General features: G+C 38.2%; 1 protein-coding gene and 1 non-coding gene across 3 annotated transcripts in view; both read left to right on the top strand.

The window, feature by feature from the left end:
* The window catches only part of CATSPERB (cation channel sperm associated auxiliary subunit beta), a 150,239-nt gene that overhangs the window by 16,570 nt on the left and 115,645 nt on the right, over positions 1 to 18,024 (top strand). For both annotated transcript variants that reach the window (XM_016926611.4, XM_054665794.2), the window contains exons 6-7: positions 7,283 to 7,378; positions 10,807 to 10,956. In XM_016926611.4, the coding sequence (XP_016782100.1) occupies positions 7,283 to 7,378; positions 10,807 to 10,956 (246 nt within the window). The remainder of the gene's footprint in view (positions 1 to 7,282; positions 7,379 to 10,806; positions 10,957 to 18,024) is intronic.
* On the top strand, positions 390 to 605 carry LOC112205518 (small nucleolar RNA U3). Its single transcript, XR_002939462.2, has one exon. It is a non-coding gene; the product is annotated as a small nucleolar RNA U3 (small nucleolar RNA).

The raw sequence follows: 18,024 nt of genomic DNA, 5'->3' as shown, positions 1-18,024 counted from the left end.
TGCATTGGCATGATTTTGGCTCACCGCAACCTCCGCCTCCCGAGTTCAAGTGATTCTCCTGCCTCAGGCTCCCCAGTAGCTGGGATTACAGGCGCCTGGCTAATTTTTTTGTATTTTCAGTAGAGACGGGGTTTTGCCATGTTGGCCAGGCTGGTCTCAAAGTCCTAACCTCAGGTGATCCACCCACCTCGGCCTCCCAAAGTGCTGGGATTACAGGCATGAACCACCATGCCTTGCTGGGAGAGTCAATATCTTAAAAATAATGAGTCTTCCAAACCATGAAGACACTATATCTCTCCATTTGTTTACATCTTTTTAAAAATTTATTTCATCCAGGTTTTGTGGCTTTCAGCTTAGAGAACTTGCACATAAAAACAAAAAAGTATACCAAAATTATACTTTCGGCGATCATCTCTATAGTTTGTTACTAGAGAAGCTTCTGTGAATGTGTAGAGCACTGGAAACCACAAGGAAAAGGCTCAGTATTCTCTCCTAAGCGCGAAGCTGGCTCCTGGTGTTGGTTGGCCGCAACTGCCATTTGCCATTGATGATCATTCTTCTCTTCCTGTGGTAGAGGAAGAGGGAGAGAATGCAGTTTGAGTGGTTTCTATTTTGTTGGTTTTTGTTTTTTAAGTTATACCTAAGTAGTTCATGGTTTTGGGCCAGGCACAGTGGCTCAGGCCTGTAATCCCAGCACTTTGGGAGGCCGAGGCGGGTGGATCACCTGAGGTCAGGAGTTTGAAACCAGCCTGGCCAACGTGGCAAAACCCCATCTCTACTAAAAATACAAAAATTAGCCGGGCGCATTGGAGGGCACCTGTAATCTCAACTACTCGAGAGGCTGAGGCAGGAGAATTGCTTGAACCCAGGAGGCAGAGGTTGCAGTGAGTCAGGATTACACCATTGCACTCCAGACTAGGTGACAGAGCAAGACTCTATCTCAAAAAAAAAAAAAAAAAAGTAGTTTATGGTTTGGAGTGTTATTGTAAGTGGTACTTTTTAATATTTTGATTTCCAATTGTTCGTTGTTCATATGTAGAAGAATGATTGAGTTCTGTTTATTGATCTTGTATCCTGCAATCTTGTTAAATTCACTTATTGGTTCTAATAGCTTTTAATATATTCTTTAGGATTTTCTACATGGATAATCACTCATTTAGGAATGGAGATAATTTTATTTCTTCTCTTCCAGTATGTATTCATTTTCTTTCTTTTTTTCTTTCTTTTTTTTTTTTTTTTTTTTTTTTTTTTGCCTTATTGTACTGGTAGGACCTCTAGTATGATTCCAGTATGAAAGGAATAGTAAGAGAGGACATCCTTGCCTTGTTTCCAGTTTTAGGGAAAAAACATTCATGTTTTACATAGGCGCCCTTCATCAGGTTGAAGAAATTTCCTTCATTACAAGTTTGCCAAGTTTTTATTATTGGTGTCAAACCTTGTTAAATGATTTTTTGCATCTATTGAGATGATTATAAGGATTTGCTTACAATTATCTGTTGATATGATAAATTACATTGATTCCTTTTTGAATTTTGAACCAGTCTTGGAATCCTAGGACAAACAACACTTGGTCATGATGTATTATCTTATTTATATATTCCTGAATTCATTTGGCTAGTAGGTTTCCTAGGTTATCAGTATGGAGATTTATTTTCTTTTCTTGGAATGTCTTTATTTCATTCTAGTATCTGAGTAAGGTTGTCATTATAAAATGAGTTGGGATGAGTTCCCTGCTTTTCTATATTGTGGATGAGTTTTTATAGAATTGGTGTCACCCTTTCATTAAATGTTTGGTGAGATTAACCAGTGAAGGTATCTGGGCTTGGAGTTTTCTTTGTGAAAGGATTTTAAATACACATTCATTATCCCTTAATAGATTTATGAATATTCAAGTTTTCTGTTTCTCTTTAAGTGAGCTTTGACAGTTTGTCTTTCAAAGAAAGCGTCCATTTCATCTAAGTTGTTGAATCTACGGACACGGAGTTGTTTGTGATATTCCCTTCTTATCCTTAGAATATCTATAGTGTCTGTAGTGGTGTTCCCTATTTTATCTCTAACATGAGTTATTTGTATTTTTTAAATTATTAGTCTTGCAGGGGTTCATCGGTTTTTATGTTTCAAAGAGACATCTTTTGATTTCATTAATTGTGTATATTGTTTTTCTGTTCCTAATTTCATCAGTTGTCACTCTTTATCTTATCCTTCTACTTGCACTGGGTTTAATTTGCTTCTTTTTTTTTTCCTAGTTTGTTAAGTTGGGAATCTTTAGATCAGGGGTCAGCAAAGTACTGACCCCTGATCCTGCCTACTGCCTATTTTTGTAAATAAAATTTTATTGGAACACAATCATGCTCATTTATTTATGTGTCTTCTATGGCTGCTTTTATGCTACAGTGGTATAGTTGAAGTGGTGTAACAGATATCATATAACATACAAAGTCCCAAATATTTACTATCTGACCCTTTACAAACTCTTTACTATCTTCCAAAGCCTGCTTCATATACAGCAGATCCTCGAATAACCTCATTTCATTCAACATAATTTCATTCAACATCATTTCATTATAATATTGATGAGGAAGAAAAGTCAATTCCTGGCCAGGGCCACTGTCTGTGTGGAGTGCTCGTGTTCTCCCCATGTCTGTGTAGGTTTTCTCTGAGTACTCTAGTTTCCTAGCACAGCCAAAGATGTGCATGTTGGGTTAATTGGTGTGTCTAAATTGTCCCCGTATGACTGAGCTTGGGTGTGTGTGTAAGTGCACCTTGTGAAGAAATGGCGTTCAATCTTGGGTTGGTTCCCGCCTTGGGTTGGTTCCTACTCCTGAGCTGCTGGAGTAGGCTCCCCTGATTCTGAACTGAAATAAGCAGGCTACAAAATGAATGAATGAATACTTACAAATTATTATAAAGTAAAAATTTATTAAGTATACGATAATCATACAAACAAATGCATGACAGTAAACAATGCAATACAAAAGCCCTCAGTTAGCCTGCCATGTTTGTTATTGTTTTATAACTGCATGTGGTAGAGGATGCTCCTTACAGTTTTTGCTTTGCAAACATTTATTCCTTTATTTAATCCACCACTGCTATGACTACCATTACTTACTGATTCACCAAAAATTGGGTAAGTAATTATCTTACTTGTTTTTATTAATCTTTTTAAAATCTATGCATAGCTCACATTTATTTTAATATTTAATATTAGAAGAATTTGGGGTCTTTATTTAGAAGTTTGGTGATGTTTTTGTGACCAGATATATGCCATAGAAACTTAACTCTTGTTTATATCAATTTGCCTATGGTGAAATTGGTTTCTATTATACATTGTTTTGCCTAAAGTCCTAGTTTCCAAGAACATATTGATGATTATAAGTGAGAACTTACTGTAATTGATTTGAGATTTCTTTTTTCTAATGCAAGTATTTTACTGCTATATATTTCTCTCTAAGCATTGCTTTATCTGCATCCAATAAATTGTGATGTTGTGTTTTCCTTTTCTTTCAATTAAAAATATTTTCTAATTCCCCACAGCACTTTCTCTTTGATACATGGTTTTTTAGAAGTGTGTTGTAAAATGTTCAAATATTGGGGAATTTTTCAGATGTCTTTCTGTTATTGATTTTTCTAGCTTATTCCATTATGTTTAGAGGGCATATTTCATGTGATAGCAATTTAATTTATTAAAATGTGTTTTATGGCTTATTTAGTAAATGCCCCATGTACTCTTGACATAACTTTTGATTTACGTATTTTGAAGCTGTGTTGTTAAGCATGTCTACACTTAGGGTTATCATGCCTTTGTCATATGTATTGTCCCCCTTTATTTCTGATATTGCATTGATCTGAACTCTCCTTTGTCAGATATTGATATGGCTGCTACAGCTTTCTTTTGATTAGTGTCATATTTTTTCATCCTTTCACCTTTTATTCAAAACAACTTTTGGAACACTTTCATCAACAGAATGGAAGTACACAAATGAATCTTAAAACCAGCCAGGTGCAGTGGCTCATGCCTGTAATCCCAATACTTTGGGAGGTCAAGGCAGGCAGATCACTTGAAGTCAGGAGTTCAAGACCAGCCTGGCCAATATGGTGAAAACCTGTCTCTACTAAAAATACAAAAATTAGCTGGGTGTGGTGGCACATGCCTGTAATCCCAGCTACTTGGGAGGCTGAGGCAGGAGGATCACTTGAACCCAGGAAGTGGGGGTTGCAGTGAGCTGAGATGGCGCCACTGCACTCCAGCCTGGGAGACAGAGACTCTGTCTCAAAAAATAAATAAATAAAATAAAACCAGTGCATCAGTGAGTAAGCTCTAACACAAAAGTACCCATAACTCATGATGAAAATATAATCAGGTGGAGGAAGACAAAAGTCTAAGACAGTGGAGGAGATATGCATATGAGGAAGGAAGGATCCTGGGACTGAATTATCAGATGGACTCAGCTGATGTCTTTAAGTTTCACATACCCTGAGCCCCTAATCAGTGGTTTGAGACAAGCATTATATTTGGTCACAGTGGGTATATGCTACGTCCAGAATGGGAAGAAAGTTCAGAATCCTGTGGAGACTGTAGACACTCAACTCTACAATAATGAGGTGGAGGTTATGAGGATGCTAGAGCTCTAGAGAAGCTCTTTCTTTGTGTCACTAACCACACCATAGCAAGATATGGTAAAAAAATTATTCAAGTTACTAGTTTAATGGAAGAGCCAGAGTGGCTACAGGAAAGGCTCCATGAAAATATCCAGCTGGCATGGAGGAAATAAACATTCAGCCACTGGAGTAGTTATGGTGCCATGCTCAAGAGTTGGTAGAAGAAAGGCGTTCTCTCTGATTGACTTACAAAAGACAATCTTTCTTCACATAGAGGACTAGAAAGTTCTATCAGTACTGACCTTTTCCTGTTTAGTCTTATATTTTGAAGCATCTCTGGGTTTACTGCTAGTATCACATCAATCATCAGGTGTAGTTTTGTAATAGTGCCAAGTAGAGGTCTTAAAAACTGGAAGTCTCTCAAATGATTCACTTAAAACAGCCTTTAAATAAGTGACAGCACCAATACCCATTTATTCCATCACATAGTGTTAGATCTCCTTAAAAATATATGGCATGCAGATGAAAAAAAATGGTGAATTTTAACTGAATCCAGCCAAAGGGACAACTCTTATAGGCTACAGCTATGTCTATTAGAATTTGAATACATATAGTTTAAAAAAGATAAATTTTCAAAGTGAGACACCACCACCTCAGTCACTTAATGAAGAAATCTTTTTTTTTAACCCAAATAACAAAGGTTTTAACAGCCAAGTATCTCTATTTTCTGTCTTCATGGAGTGCTACTGTTGTTCTCGTTGAGTTCTTGAATTGCATGTATAACAGATATATCGGCACATAAACTACTCGAATAGGTTTGTCTGGAGCTTTGGCATTGAACTCTTCAAATTCCACCTCTGGAGCTACCAGCTAATACTATTCACACAGCCTCTTGGCTATTTCATATACATTGTTCACTATATCAGCCACATTACAGGTGAGATCAATATTTCTTCTGTGTTTAGAATGAGCAGGGATAGTGTCACCATCAAACAGAAGTGCATGCTAGTTAATAAGCATGTGGGAAGAAATGGAGTTGGGATAAAACCATTCTGGAAGATACTGGCTGTACTGCGAATAAAAGACTCAAACACATAATTTTTCTTATGTTCAATCACTCCATGTACCACTATAGAAACCACATTTTTCTGGCTTTCATCAGTACTTATTGAAAGTTATCTAAGACCTGTGGATCTTCAGGGCTCTTATTTTTATATTCTTTTTTTTTTTTTTTTTTTGAGACGGAGTCTCACTCTGTTGCCCAGGCTGGAGTGCAGTGGCTCACTCGGCTCACTGAAAGCTCCACCTCCCGGGTTCACGCCATTCTCCTGCCTCAGCCTCCCAAGTAGCTGGGACTACAGATGCCTGCCACCACGCCTGGCTAATTTTTTTTTTTGGTATTTTTAGTAGAGACGGGGCTTCACCATGATAGCCAGGATGGTCTCGATCTCCTGACCTCATGATCCGCCCACCTCGGCCTCCCAAAGTGCTGGGATTACAGGCATGAGCCACCGTGCCTAGCCCTTATTTTTATATTCTAAAACTTCAAGAAAGTTCTGCATATACCAACTTTGAACCAATCCTACTGAAGGCCTGTTAAACCACTTACCCAGCAGAAAATTGGCTTCATTCACTGTGTTAGCCAGTAGCATGGGAATCTCCTTTTGTGAAATCATATATGATGTTCTCTGTAGCCATTATCTCTCCCAAAGTCCAGGAACTTCTTGATGGAGAGTGGTGACAGCAAGAGGCACAGATAGCAATTGATGTACTTGGGCACTGGCTGATTTAGTAGCCACTAGTGTAGCCATAGCCTTGCCATGACAGCGCACAGACCTGCCTAGATGCCTGGGTGGACATGAGGGCCTATGCAGCCAGACCATTTGGACCAGGTGTGTTCTTCCTGAGTGAACCCCCGTTTCAGTTTCAACCTCAGCCTTGGCCTGTGGGTACAGTCACTTCAGCAGCTCCCAGGCTAAAGCTGCTGCTGTTGGCTTCCACAGGCCCTATCCATTCTTTTACTTTTAACTTATTTATGCTTTTACATTTAAAATAAGTTTGTTATAAATAACATATAGTTTAATCTTGATTTTTACACCTAATCTGTCAAATCTAGTCTTTTAGATGATATTTTAGACCACTTACATTTAATGTAATTGTTGATACGGATAGTTATATTAAAATCTACCACCTTGCAGGTTGTTTCTATTTGTTCAATCTTCTCTGTTTTGCTTTTCTCCCCTTTTTCTGTCTTCATTCATATTAATTCTTTTCTATGATTCCATTTTATCTCCACTATTGGCTTATTAGTTATACCTTAAAAGCTTTTTTTGTTGTTCACCTTAGGGTTTATATGATACATTTTAATTAATCATGGTCTGCTTCACAAGAAGAGTCACAATTTGCTTTTTATCAAGCCCCTACAGCTCTAGGAGAAAAATTATGACATAAATATTAGTATCTAGATTCATTGCTATGGTGTTAAGATCACTTCATAATTCTTTTTCCATTATTTTATGAGCAAAATGTTTATAGGGAAAACATGAGATTTGACATATAAATGCCAACAAAATGGTTGGAAAAGGAAAGGCTATCATTGTTGGTAATGTTCACATATCCTTAAATTTCACCAAACACAACATATGAAAAAATAGTTGATTATTTGCCTTTTGTTTTCAAACAGATATTGCAGCTGTAGAAGAATGGTTAGTAAGGATCACTTTACATCATGGACTAAATATTTATGCTACTGAAGGAACTCTATTGGATGTTATTCGAGGTAAATGCCAACAGACAGAAGTAAAATGGAATTCATATATTCTTTCAACAAACTTTGACATCTGCTATATGCCAGATTCTGTGCTAAGGTCCTAGAGATTAAAAACAAAATGAGATAATCATGACCCTTGAGGCACTCATAATCTGATAGGATAAAGAATTAAATACATGTGGATAAATTATTAACAAAGATCTGCAAAGAGTGCTATAGAAATGTGGAAATACAGGCTGGGTGTGGTGGCTCATGCCTGTAATCTCAGCACTTTGGGAGGCTGAGGTGGGCAGGTCACTTGAGGCCAGGAGTTTGAGACCAGCCTGGCCAACATGGTGAAACTCCATCTCTACTTAAATTAAAAAAAAATACAAAAGTTAACCAGGCGTGGTGATGCACATCTGTAGTCCCAGCTACTTGGGAGACTGAGGCAGGAGAATCGCTTAAACCCAGGAGGCAGAGGTTGCAGTGAGTCAGGATTGCACCATTGTATTCCAGCCTGGGCAACAGAGTGAGACTGTGTCTCAAAAAAAAAAAAAAAAAAAAAAAAAAGGAAGTGCATATTTTACTGTGGCCACATTGAGGGTCATTATAAACAATGGCTTATAAAGTTGATTATATTTACTTATTCCAAAAAAGTAAGTAGTTTTTTAGGTAGCTTCCAAATTAAAAAAACAAACAAACAAGTGTTACTAATTATTCAATAGTAATTGCAATACTGTCTTTGGGACTCTGATAGTTTGATATCCTATGCTACTTTTTAAGTACTGAAATATCAATATAAAATTGTTATATCAATTTTTAAAAGATCTGAAATGCTAACTTAATTTGTTTAGAATGTACTGAGGTATAATTGCAGCAAAAAGCTTCACAAATTGGTAGATCTTTGAAAGCTCCAGATGTGGAGATGAGATTGATCTGTTTGAGGAACTAAAAGGAGACTAGTGTTGCTGAAGCATAGTAAATGACAGAGTGATGGATCATGAGTTTGGAGAAGCTGGCAGGAATCTTGGTAAAAAGTGTGGACTTTATTGTAATTATAACTTAAAGCCATTGGGGTATTTTAAGCAGAGAACTAATAAATTCTGATTTATCTTTTACAATGAAAAGACCATTTTGGCTGCTATGTAGAGAATAACTCTTGAGGAAGGATAGCAAGAATGGAATAAAGGAAATTGGTAGCAGTTGTTGCAATAGTCCCCTTGAGAAGGTCTGGAGTAGATGGACAGTAGCATTAGCAGTGGAGGTGGTGAGCAGAGCCTTCAGAATACATTTTGAAAGTAGAGCTGCTATGGCTTCTTGGTGGACTAAGATGGGGGAAAACAGAATTAACAAGGATGATGCCTGAATTTCTTACTCAAGCACTCAAGTAGAGGATGTTATCATTCACCAAAATGCTGAAGACAGGAGGAGCAGACACTGGGAAATAGGAATCAAGAGTTAAAGCTAGAGTTAGAAATCTTTATTCACTACTGAACTCAAAAGAGAGTGTAAAACCTTGTCTCTATTTCCTCATATCCAATCCACACCCCAAACCACTCATTTGTTTCCATCTCCTCCACGCTACTCAAACCGTTGCTAATCACAGTCACCAGCGACCGTCATATTGGTCACTTTTCTGTCCCCTTTTTAGCGTCTTAGTAGCAGTCAAAACTTTTAATTACTTCCTTGTTCTTAAAATGCTTAAGATATACTACCTGACTTCAGGAACTTGTATATAAGTAGGGGGGCATTGTCAGCTCAGTGATGTCCAGTGGTAAGCTGAAATCTCCCTGACCTGGGTGTGAATGGTCTGCAAACACATACTATACCCTGCAACGTCAGCTGCTTTGCCCCACATTTCTTTGAATTCTGGAGTGACTTCCTGGTGAATTAGTGTAGTTAGAGATTGCGTCTCTTTCCCTTCTTGGCTGTCCCTGTTCTGCACTACGTCAACCCAGATGAAAAGTTAGCTTGTTTTCTTGCTTTGCACAAAGTGAAAAAAATATCACATAAAGTCTTTGGGTTTGTAGCAGATTTTATTGAAAGTTGGGGAGACAGAGGAGAATGTAAATAGCTAAATAACTGGTTATTAGTTATCTCTGCTTTTAAAAGTCCTTTGACTATTTTTGAAATTCAGGCAGCAGTTGTCTTTCAAATTGCCCTGGCTTACTTTTTGTACTCTTTTTTTTTCCTCATTTTTTTCCAAAAGAAAAAAAACCCCTCCCTTTTATTAATGCATGAAAATTCGACTTTAGCTCCAATCCTTTGCATATCCAAAAGTAATATTTTAAGTTTTAAAATTTGTGATGCCTTGTCTGATGACGTTCTTTCAAAAGGCTCATTGTCTACCCTGGTCTGGTGAGGAAGAGTGTACCCTGATTATTCTAGTTACAGTGAGTGCAGAGTCCTATTGGAGCACCTGGGAGGAGAGCCTCACTCATTCTAGGGCGTCATGGAAGGCTTCCCAAAGAGGGAGACATTCACATCGAGGACTGAAAAATAGGGTTGTGAGAAAAACAGATATTCAAAGCCCCACAAACTAGAGCCTGTAATGGGAGGCCAGTTCTGGCAAGAAGTAAAGCTGAGGAACCAAGAGTTCGTCAGATTCTGGAAGGCCTGGTTTGCCACGTGAAAGACCTTATTCACCACTAGTGCTGCTATTCTGCCTGTGCTGCATTGGAGATGCTTCACCTCTGATTGCTTTTTCTTCTGCATCTCATTCCCAACTTCTGTCTTGCAGAAATCCTTCTAAGTCTCTTGGCCCCTAATGATAACTGTCCCTGTTCACCACTGCTACTCTGGATTTATTCTCATTTTCATCTACCTACTGTTGTTTCAATGAGATTGGGAAGAGAACAAAAAGTAAATGAGTGGGCTCTTGAAGCAGAAGTTATAAATTTATTCTGTGATCCAGCAATTCCATTTATACAGATAGATCCTGTGGCAAATAGTATTTTTCAACTACCTTCCAGAAATCCCTCTAAGTCTCTTGGCCACTAATGATAACTGCCCTGTTCTCCACTGCTACTCTGGATTTATTCTCATTTTTATATATCTACTGCTATTTCAGTGGGATTGAGAAGAGAACAAAAAGTAAATGAGTGGGCTCAGAAGTTATAAATGTGCGTATTCTGTGATCCAGCAATTCCATTTCTAGGGATAGATCCTGTGGCAAATGGTATTTTTCAAATGTGGCCAAAGCAATCTCTCTCATTCCACATGCTCTTCTGCAATGTAACCTTGCCAGCCCCCCACCAAGGGGAATTAGACTTTACTCCTTATATCCTGGAAAATAGTCACTGACTGATTTTTAACCAATGTAGAGTGAGGTAATGCACCTTTTTTGAACTATAGAATAGTTTCTTTACATAGTTCTTTTAAAACCTTTAAAGGAAAGTAGCATCCATTTTCAAGGGTGCTCCCATAACTTAAACACCCAAATTTGATTTCCACAGAACCGATTCTTCAGTGGACTCCTGGGGATGTGATTCCAGAAAGCGAGATCAGTAAATTATATCCACATGTGGTAGATCTCAAAGTGACAAAATGCCCCTGTGCCAATGATGTGGCATTACTAGGCTTCATTGTGGATACAATAGTTGATGGTAGGTTTACAGCTTCATTAAATGTTGATGTTGGCCTTTTATATTTTGTAACAGTAATGTTTAACTGGCAGCAGAAATAAATGCATAGACATAGGGAAGGAAAATTGTTTCCTAAAAATACCTAAAAATTTATTCTTCAATACTGTATCTTGTCTACTTGCAAGTATGATATACTAAGTATGTTTTCTTGCTGTGACTTTTTGCCATGTTAATTGTGACTTTAGTGTGTCTCCTAATTTCATTTATCCCATGCCCTCCATTAATATGTTACTTTCTCCCAGAGATTATCTGCTATTCCTGCCATGTATAAATAGGTATTTTTGTTCTTGAAATACCACATTACTTAGTTTATGTTTGCATTTTTTTCATTACTACTGTAATATCTGAGAGCATCTATATAGGGAAAGAAACAACTGTTTCTCTCTATATCCATTTCATAACACTCTAATACCAAATGTATGGATTTTCCACACCGAGTGATTCTCCAGTTCTCTGTGGATGACCGAGTAGGTGTCCTATGATTTAATACAATTCTGGCACTAGCTATCTGGAGTTAGCACAGACCCCCCCTCCAGCCAACAACAGATTAAGGGCTCAGTCCCACAAGACTGTCCCCCAATTCGGATGCCGGTCACAAGTCCCAGGTTGTAGTTCTAATCAACTAATTATAATTTGGGGAGGTCCCACAAATCCTTCCTTGAGTTCAATAATTTGCTAGCACAACTCACAGAACTCAGGGGAATGTTTATTTAGGTTTGCCAGTTTATTATAAAGGTCAAAACAAAGGATACAGTAAACAGTTGGGCAAGGTCCAGGAGATTCCCAAGAAAAGGAGCTTCTGTCCCCGTGGAGTTGTGACACGCCACACCCCTGGTATGTAGATGTGTTTTAGCATTCCAAAACCTGCACTGTAAGGAGAAGCTTTATCACATAGGCATGATCAATTATTTATTCAGTCTCCACACCCTCCCCACTTCCTGGGAGATGCACTGTGGGGCTGAAGGCTCTAAGCTTCTAATCGTGGCTTGCTTTTTCTGGTGACCACCCCACATCTTAAAGGTATCTGGGAGTCTGTCAAGAGTTGCTTCATTAGAACAAAAGACAATCCCATCACCCAGGAAATTCCAAGGAGTTTAGGGGTTCTGTATCAGGAACTGGGGCCAAAGACCGAATGTTATAACAAAGGATGTTCCTAGCACTCCATCGTGCAGGAAATTCTGGAGGTTTTAGGAGTTCTCTATCAGGAGCCAGGGATGAAAACCAAATACGTATTTCTCGTTATATCACAATATCACAATGTCATTACACATTTCAACTACTAATAATATTATTTTAATTATTGTTCCTAGCTAATTGATGACCTCCTAGACCCCAAATTCAGTGAATATAAAGGAAAATAAATTTAAAACTTAAAAAATAAGAAACAAAATTTTATTACTCGTAGATAATATGTATACCTACAAAAAAATCCAAAAAGATCTGTAGAAAAACTCAGAACAAATATGGGTATGCTAGAAGGCTGTGAGATAGAATAACAATATATAAAAATCACTCCACCAAGGACTAATTAAAGATTATAATTTAAAAAATACTATTAAGGTAAGAAATCCCAAAAAGTACCCAGGAATAAAAAAAGGAGTTGCAAGGCCTATTGTGTAGAAATTATAAAACTAATGAAGGTCATAAAAAAAGACCAAAATAAATAAGAGATTTCATGTTTATAAGCAGGAAGTTCTGGTATTATAAAGATTTATTTTATAAATAAATTTATTACAAATAAAATGTATTACAAATTTATCAATTCAATATGATTCCAAGAAAAATTATAACAATGTTTTTGGTTTGTGTGTGTGTGTGTGTGTGTTTTCTTTTTTGTGTCAGGGAGGGTGTAGAAATTGGCAAGCCAAACACAAAATTCATATGGGAGAATGATACACCATGAATAACAAACATAATTTTAGAGAAAAAAAACAAAACAAAAATTTGTCCTAGCATGACTTATTATAAAGCAATAGATTAAAACAGTATGCATCAGTATAGGGATAGACAAATAACCTTGCCCAAATCTCTTTGACTTCCTAATGGCTTATAGTCTGCTTCTGCTGAATTCCTTTAGTTTTACTAGGTTGGTGCAAAAGTAATCGCGGTTTTTGCAATTACTTTTAATGGCAAAAACCGCGATTATTTTTGCACCAACCTAATAATTGTGTCTTTTTCCACTCTCTGCTGTCATATGCTACACTATGTCAATCCAGATAGAAACTTGGCTCCTTTTCTTATGTTGTTCTGTGAATAGGTCCTAGCCAGGACCTCCTCCTCCTGGTCTTTATCCAAACACCAATACCTACCTTCCTTCTGTGAGCCATAGGAGAGCGGTCATTCTCAACTCCTCATGCTTGATTCTGCCTTACAAATGAAAGTCATGGGAGAGAAGCACCAGTCTTAATTCCTTGGGATCACACTCATGAGGCCACCTCAACCTCTCAAGAAAACAAACAACTTCAGCAACAGGGTCTTTAGGTGAAACCACCTTTTCCCCAACTGGTCACCACTGTGCTGAAGCAATAAAGGAAGTTCTCACAGTATCAAGCTGCAACTGCCTAAATCAGCAATTTTTTTTTTTTTTTTTTTTTTTGAGACAGGGTCTCTCTCTGTTGCCCAGGCTGGAATGCAGAGGCACAATCATGGCTCACTACAGCCTCAAACTCCTAGGCTCAAGCAATCCTCCTACCTTAGCCTCCCACATAGCTGGGACTACAGGTACACGCCACCACACCCAACTAGCAGTTCTTTTGCGAGGCCTTGTTTGTCCTCCTGGCCTTCATACCACATGGAGTTAATGGTGGGAACAGCTATGCAGCAGCCCCACGTACTCCAGTTTGGACTTATTACCCCCTTTCCTCCTCTAGGATATTCTTAAGACATAAACCATCAGGCCTCCCATCAGTTACCAGAACATAAGCTTCCCCAGATCATTTCTGGTTATCCTATCCCACATACTGTTCTGAATGTCCTCTAATTTGATTCAAACTTTTATCCCGCTCTATCCACCCAAATCCTTTCATTAGAATTTGTGGCCTGTCATTAACCAATTCCCCCATATCACTCACTTTTTCTCTGAATGGTCCCTTAACTTTCTTTCCATAAAGAGTACCGGGTCATCTGCAGATGACATTCTTTCCCCTCAGCCCTCCCACATATCACATATTTCAAAACCCAGGGTGAGGGTTGTTGTCTTTGCTCCTTAGGATTACCGCTTAATCACTACTCCTGTCCTCTTGTTTGAAACATGGAGCTTTTTTGAACTCAGACTTTACCTCCCTCTAACTTTTCTTGGTTGCCAGCATTTGGTGACCTCCTTACCGCTCACATTCATTCATTTACAAGTTTAATCTCTGGGTCCCTGCCTTCCTCTCCACTTGACTTTTGTCACTATTTTTGGTGACTTCACCATCCATATGGATGATCCATGCAGTACCTAGCTTCAAGGCTTCCTGTCCTCCAATGATCTTTCCCCTATCTTACTCCTATGGCAATATTCTTCTTAAAATTTTTTATTTAATAATTTCAACTTTTATTTTAGATTTGAGGGGAGGTACATGTGCAGGTTTGTTACATGGGTATATTGTGTGAGGCTGAGGTTTGGAATATGAATGAGCCCACCACCCAGATAGTGAGCATAGCACCCAATAGTTAGTTTTTCAACCATTGCTCCCTTCCCTCCCCCAGCTAGTAGTCCCCAGTGTCTATTGTCGCCATCTTCAGGTCTGTGAGTAGCTCCCACCTACAAGTGAGAACATATGGTATTTGGTTTTCTGTTGCCTGTGTTAATTCGCTTAGGATAATGGCCTCCAGCTGCATCTATGTTGCTGGAAAGGACACTATTTCATTCTTTTTATAGCTGCATTGTATTCCATGGTGTGCCACATTGTCTTTATCCAGTCCACCATTGATGGGTACTTAGGTCGATTCCATGTCTTTACAGCCTATGAACAAAAAAAAGCCCTGGACCAGATGAATTCACAGCCAAATTCTACTAGACATGCAAAGAAGAGCTGGCACCAATCCTACTGAAACTATTCCCAAAAAATTGAGGAGCAGGATCTCCTCCCTAACTCATTCTGTGAAGCCAGCATCACCCTGATACCAAAATCGGCAAAGACACAACAAAAAAAAGAAAACTGGAAGCCAATATTTTGATGAACATAGACAGAAAAATTCTTGGCAAAATATTAGCAAAAGGAATCCAGCAGCGTATTACTGTGCAGTCATAAAAAAAGAATGGGTTCATGTCTTTTGCAGGTACATGGATGAAACTGGAAACCATCATTCTCAGCAAACTAACACAGGAACAGAAAACCAAACACCGCATGTTCTCAGTCATAAGTGGGAGTTGAACAATGAGAACATATGGACACAGGGAGGGGAACATCACACACTGGGCCTGTCGAGGGGTGGGGGACAAGAGGAGGGATAGCATTAGGAGAAATATCTAATGTAAATGATGGGTTGATGGGTGCAGCAAACCACCATGGCACATGTACACCTATGCAACAAACCTGCATGTTCTGCACATGTATACCAGAACTTAAAGTATAATAAAATAAATAAATGAATATTATTAAAATAAATAAATAAATAAATAAAATTAAAAAGTAAAAATAAAAAGTTAATTCAAGGCTGGGCACGGTGACTCACGCCTGTAATCCCAGGACTTTGGGAGGCTGAGGTGGGCAAATCACCTGAGGTCAGGAGTTCAAGAGCAGCCTGGCCAACATGGTGAAATCCTGTCTCTACTAAAATACAAAAATTAGTAGGGCGTGGTAGTGGGTGCCTGTAATCCCAGCTACTCGGGAGGCTGAGGCAGGAGAATCTCTTGAACCCAGGAGGCAGAGGTTGCAGTGAGCCGAGACCACGCCATTGCATTCCAGCCTGGGTGACAAGAGCAAAACTCCATCTAAAAAAAAAAAAAAAAGTTAATTCATCACGATCAAGTAGGCTTCATTCCTGGGATGCAAAATTGGTTCAACATATGCAAATCAAGAAATGTTATTCTTTCTGCTTAGGAATACTTTAGCTATTTGGACTCTTTTTTGGTTTCATATGAATTTTAGGATTTTTTTTCTAATTCTGTGAAAAATGATGTTATTTTGATGGGAATTGCATTGAATCTATAGATTGTTTTGGGCAGTATGGATGTGGAGGAAAGGGAATGCTTATACACTGCTGGTGGGAATGTAAATTAGTACAGCCTCTATGAAAAACAGTGTGGAGATTCCTTAAAGAACTACAAGTAGATCTACCATTTGATCCAGCAATCCCACTGCTGGGTATCTACCCAAGGAAAAGAAGTCATTATATGAAAAAGACACTTGCACACATATGTTTATAGCAGCACAATTCACAATTGCAAAGATGTGGAACAAACCTAAGTGCCCATCAACTAATGAACAGATAAAGAAAGTGTGGCATACATATACCATGGAATACTACTAAGCCATAAAAAGGAATGAAACAATGTCTTTTGCAGCAACTTAGATGGAGCTGGAGGCCATTATTCTAAGTGAAGTAACACAGGATTGGAAAACCAAAAACCATATGTTCTCACTTATAAGTGGGAGCTAAGCTATGAGCAAGCAAAGGCATACAGAGTGATGTAATGGACTTTGGAGACTCAGAAGGAGGAGGTTGGGAGGGAGCTAGGGATAAAAAAAAACCACACATTAGGTACAATGTACACTACTTGGGTGATGGCTGCACTAAAATCTCAGAATTCACAGCTACATAATTCATCCATGTAACAAAAAACTACTTGTACCCCAAAAGCTATTGATATTTTTTAAATAACATAAAAATGTGATTTACCATATAAATAGAACTAAAAGCAAAAGCTATATAATGATCTCAATAGATGTGGAAAAAACCTTTGATAAAACCTAACATCCCTTCATGTTAAAAACTCTCAACCAACAAGACATTGAAGGAACATACCTCAAAATAATAGGAGACATCTATGACAAACACACAGATAACATTATACTGAACTGGCCAAAGCTGGAAGCATTTCCCTTGGGAACCAGAACAAGACAAGGATGCTCACTCTCACCTCTTCTATTCAACACAGTACTGGAAGTCCTAGCCAGAGCAATCAGGCAACAGGAAGAAACAAAATGCATCCAAATAGGAGAAGGAGGCATCCAACAGAAGAAGTCAAACTCTCTCTCTTTGCCGACAATATGATTTTATACCTAGAAACCCCTAAAGACTCTAACAAAAAGCTCCTAGAACTGGTAAACAATTTCAGTAAAGTTTCAAGATACAAAAATCAATGTAGAAAAATCAGTAGCATTCCTATACACCAAAATCATTCAAGCTGAGAGCCAAATCGAGAGCACAATCCCATTTACAATACCCCCCACCACACACACACCCCTAGGAATACATCTAACCAAGGAGGTGAAAGATCTCTTCAAGGAGGAGTACAAAACACTGCTAAAATAAATCATAGATGATACAAACGAATGGAAAAACAGTCCATGCTCATGGATTGGAAGAATCATTACCATCTAAATGGCCATACTGCCCAAGCAATCTACAGATTCAATACTATTCCTATCAAGCTACCAATGTTATTTTTCACAGAATTAGAAAAAACTAGTCTAAAATTCATATGGAACAAAAAAGAGCCCAAATAACCAAAGCAATCCTAAGCAAAAAGAACAAAGCCTGAGGTATCACATTACCCAACTTCAAACTATACTACAGGACTGCAGTAACCAAAACAGCATGGCACTGGTACAAAACCAGACACATAGACCAATGGAACAGAATAGAGGATCCAGAAATAAAGCCACACCCCTACTACCATCTGATCTTCAACAAAGTTAACAAAAATAAGCATTAGGGAAAAGACCCTATTCAATAAATGGTGCTGGGGTAGCTGGCTAGCCATACACAAAAGAAAAATGAAACTGGATCCTTGCCTTTCTCCATATACAAAAGTTAACTCAAGATGGAGTAAAGATGTAAATGATTAAACTCTTGACCTTGTCATCTCTAATGTCATTA

The sequence above is a fragment of the Pan troglodytes genome, chromosome 15 (assembly GCF_028858775.2).
Source record: "Pan troglodytes isolate AG18354 chromosome 15, NHGRI_mPanTro3-v2.0_pri, whole genome shotgun sequence".
Taxonomy (NCBI): Eukaryota; Metazoa; Chordata; class Mammalia; order Primates; family Hominidae; genus Pan; species Pan troglodytes.
The sequence above is the reverse complement of the archived record's forward strand: the minus strand, read 5'-3'. Positions and strand labels throughout refer to the sequence as shown.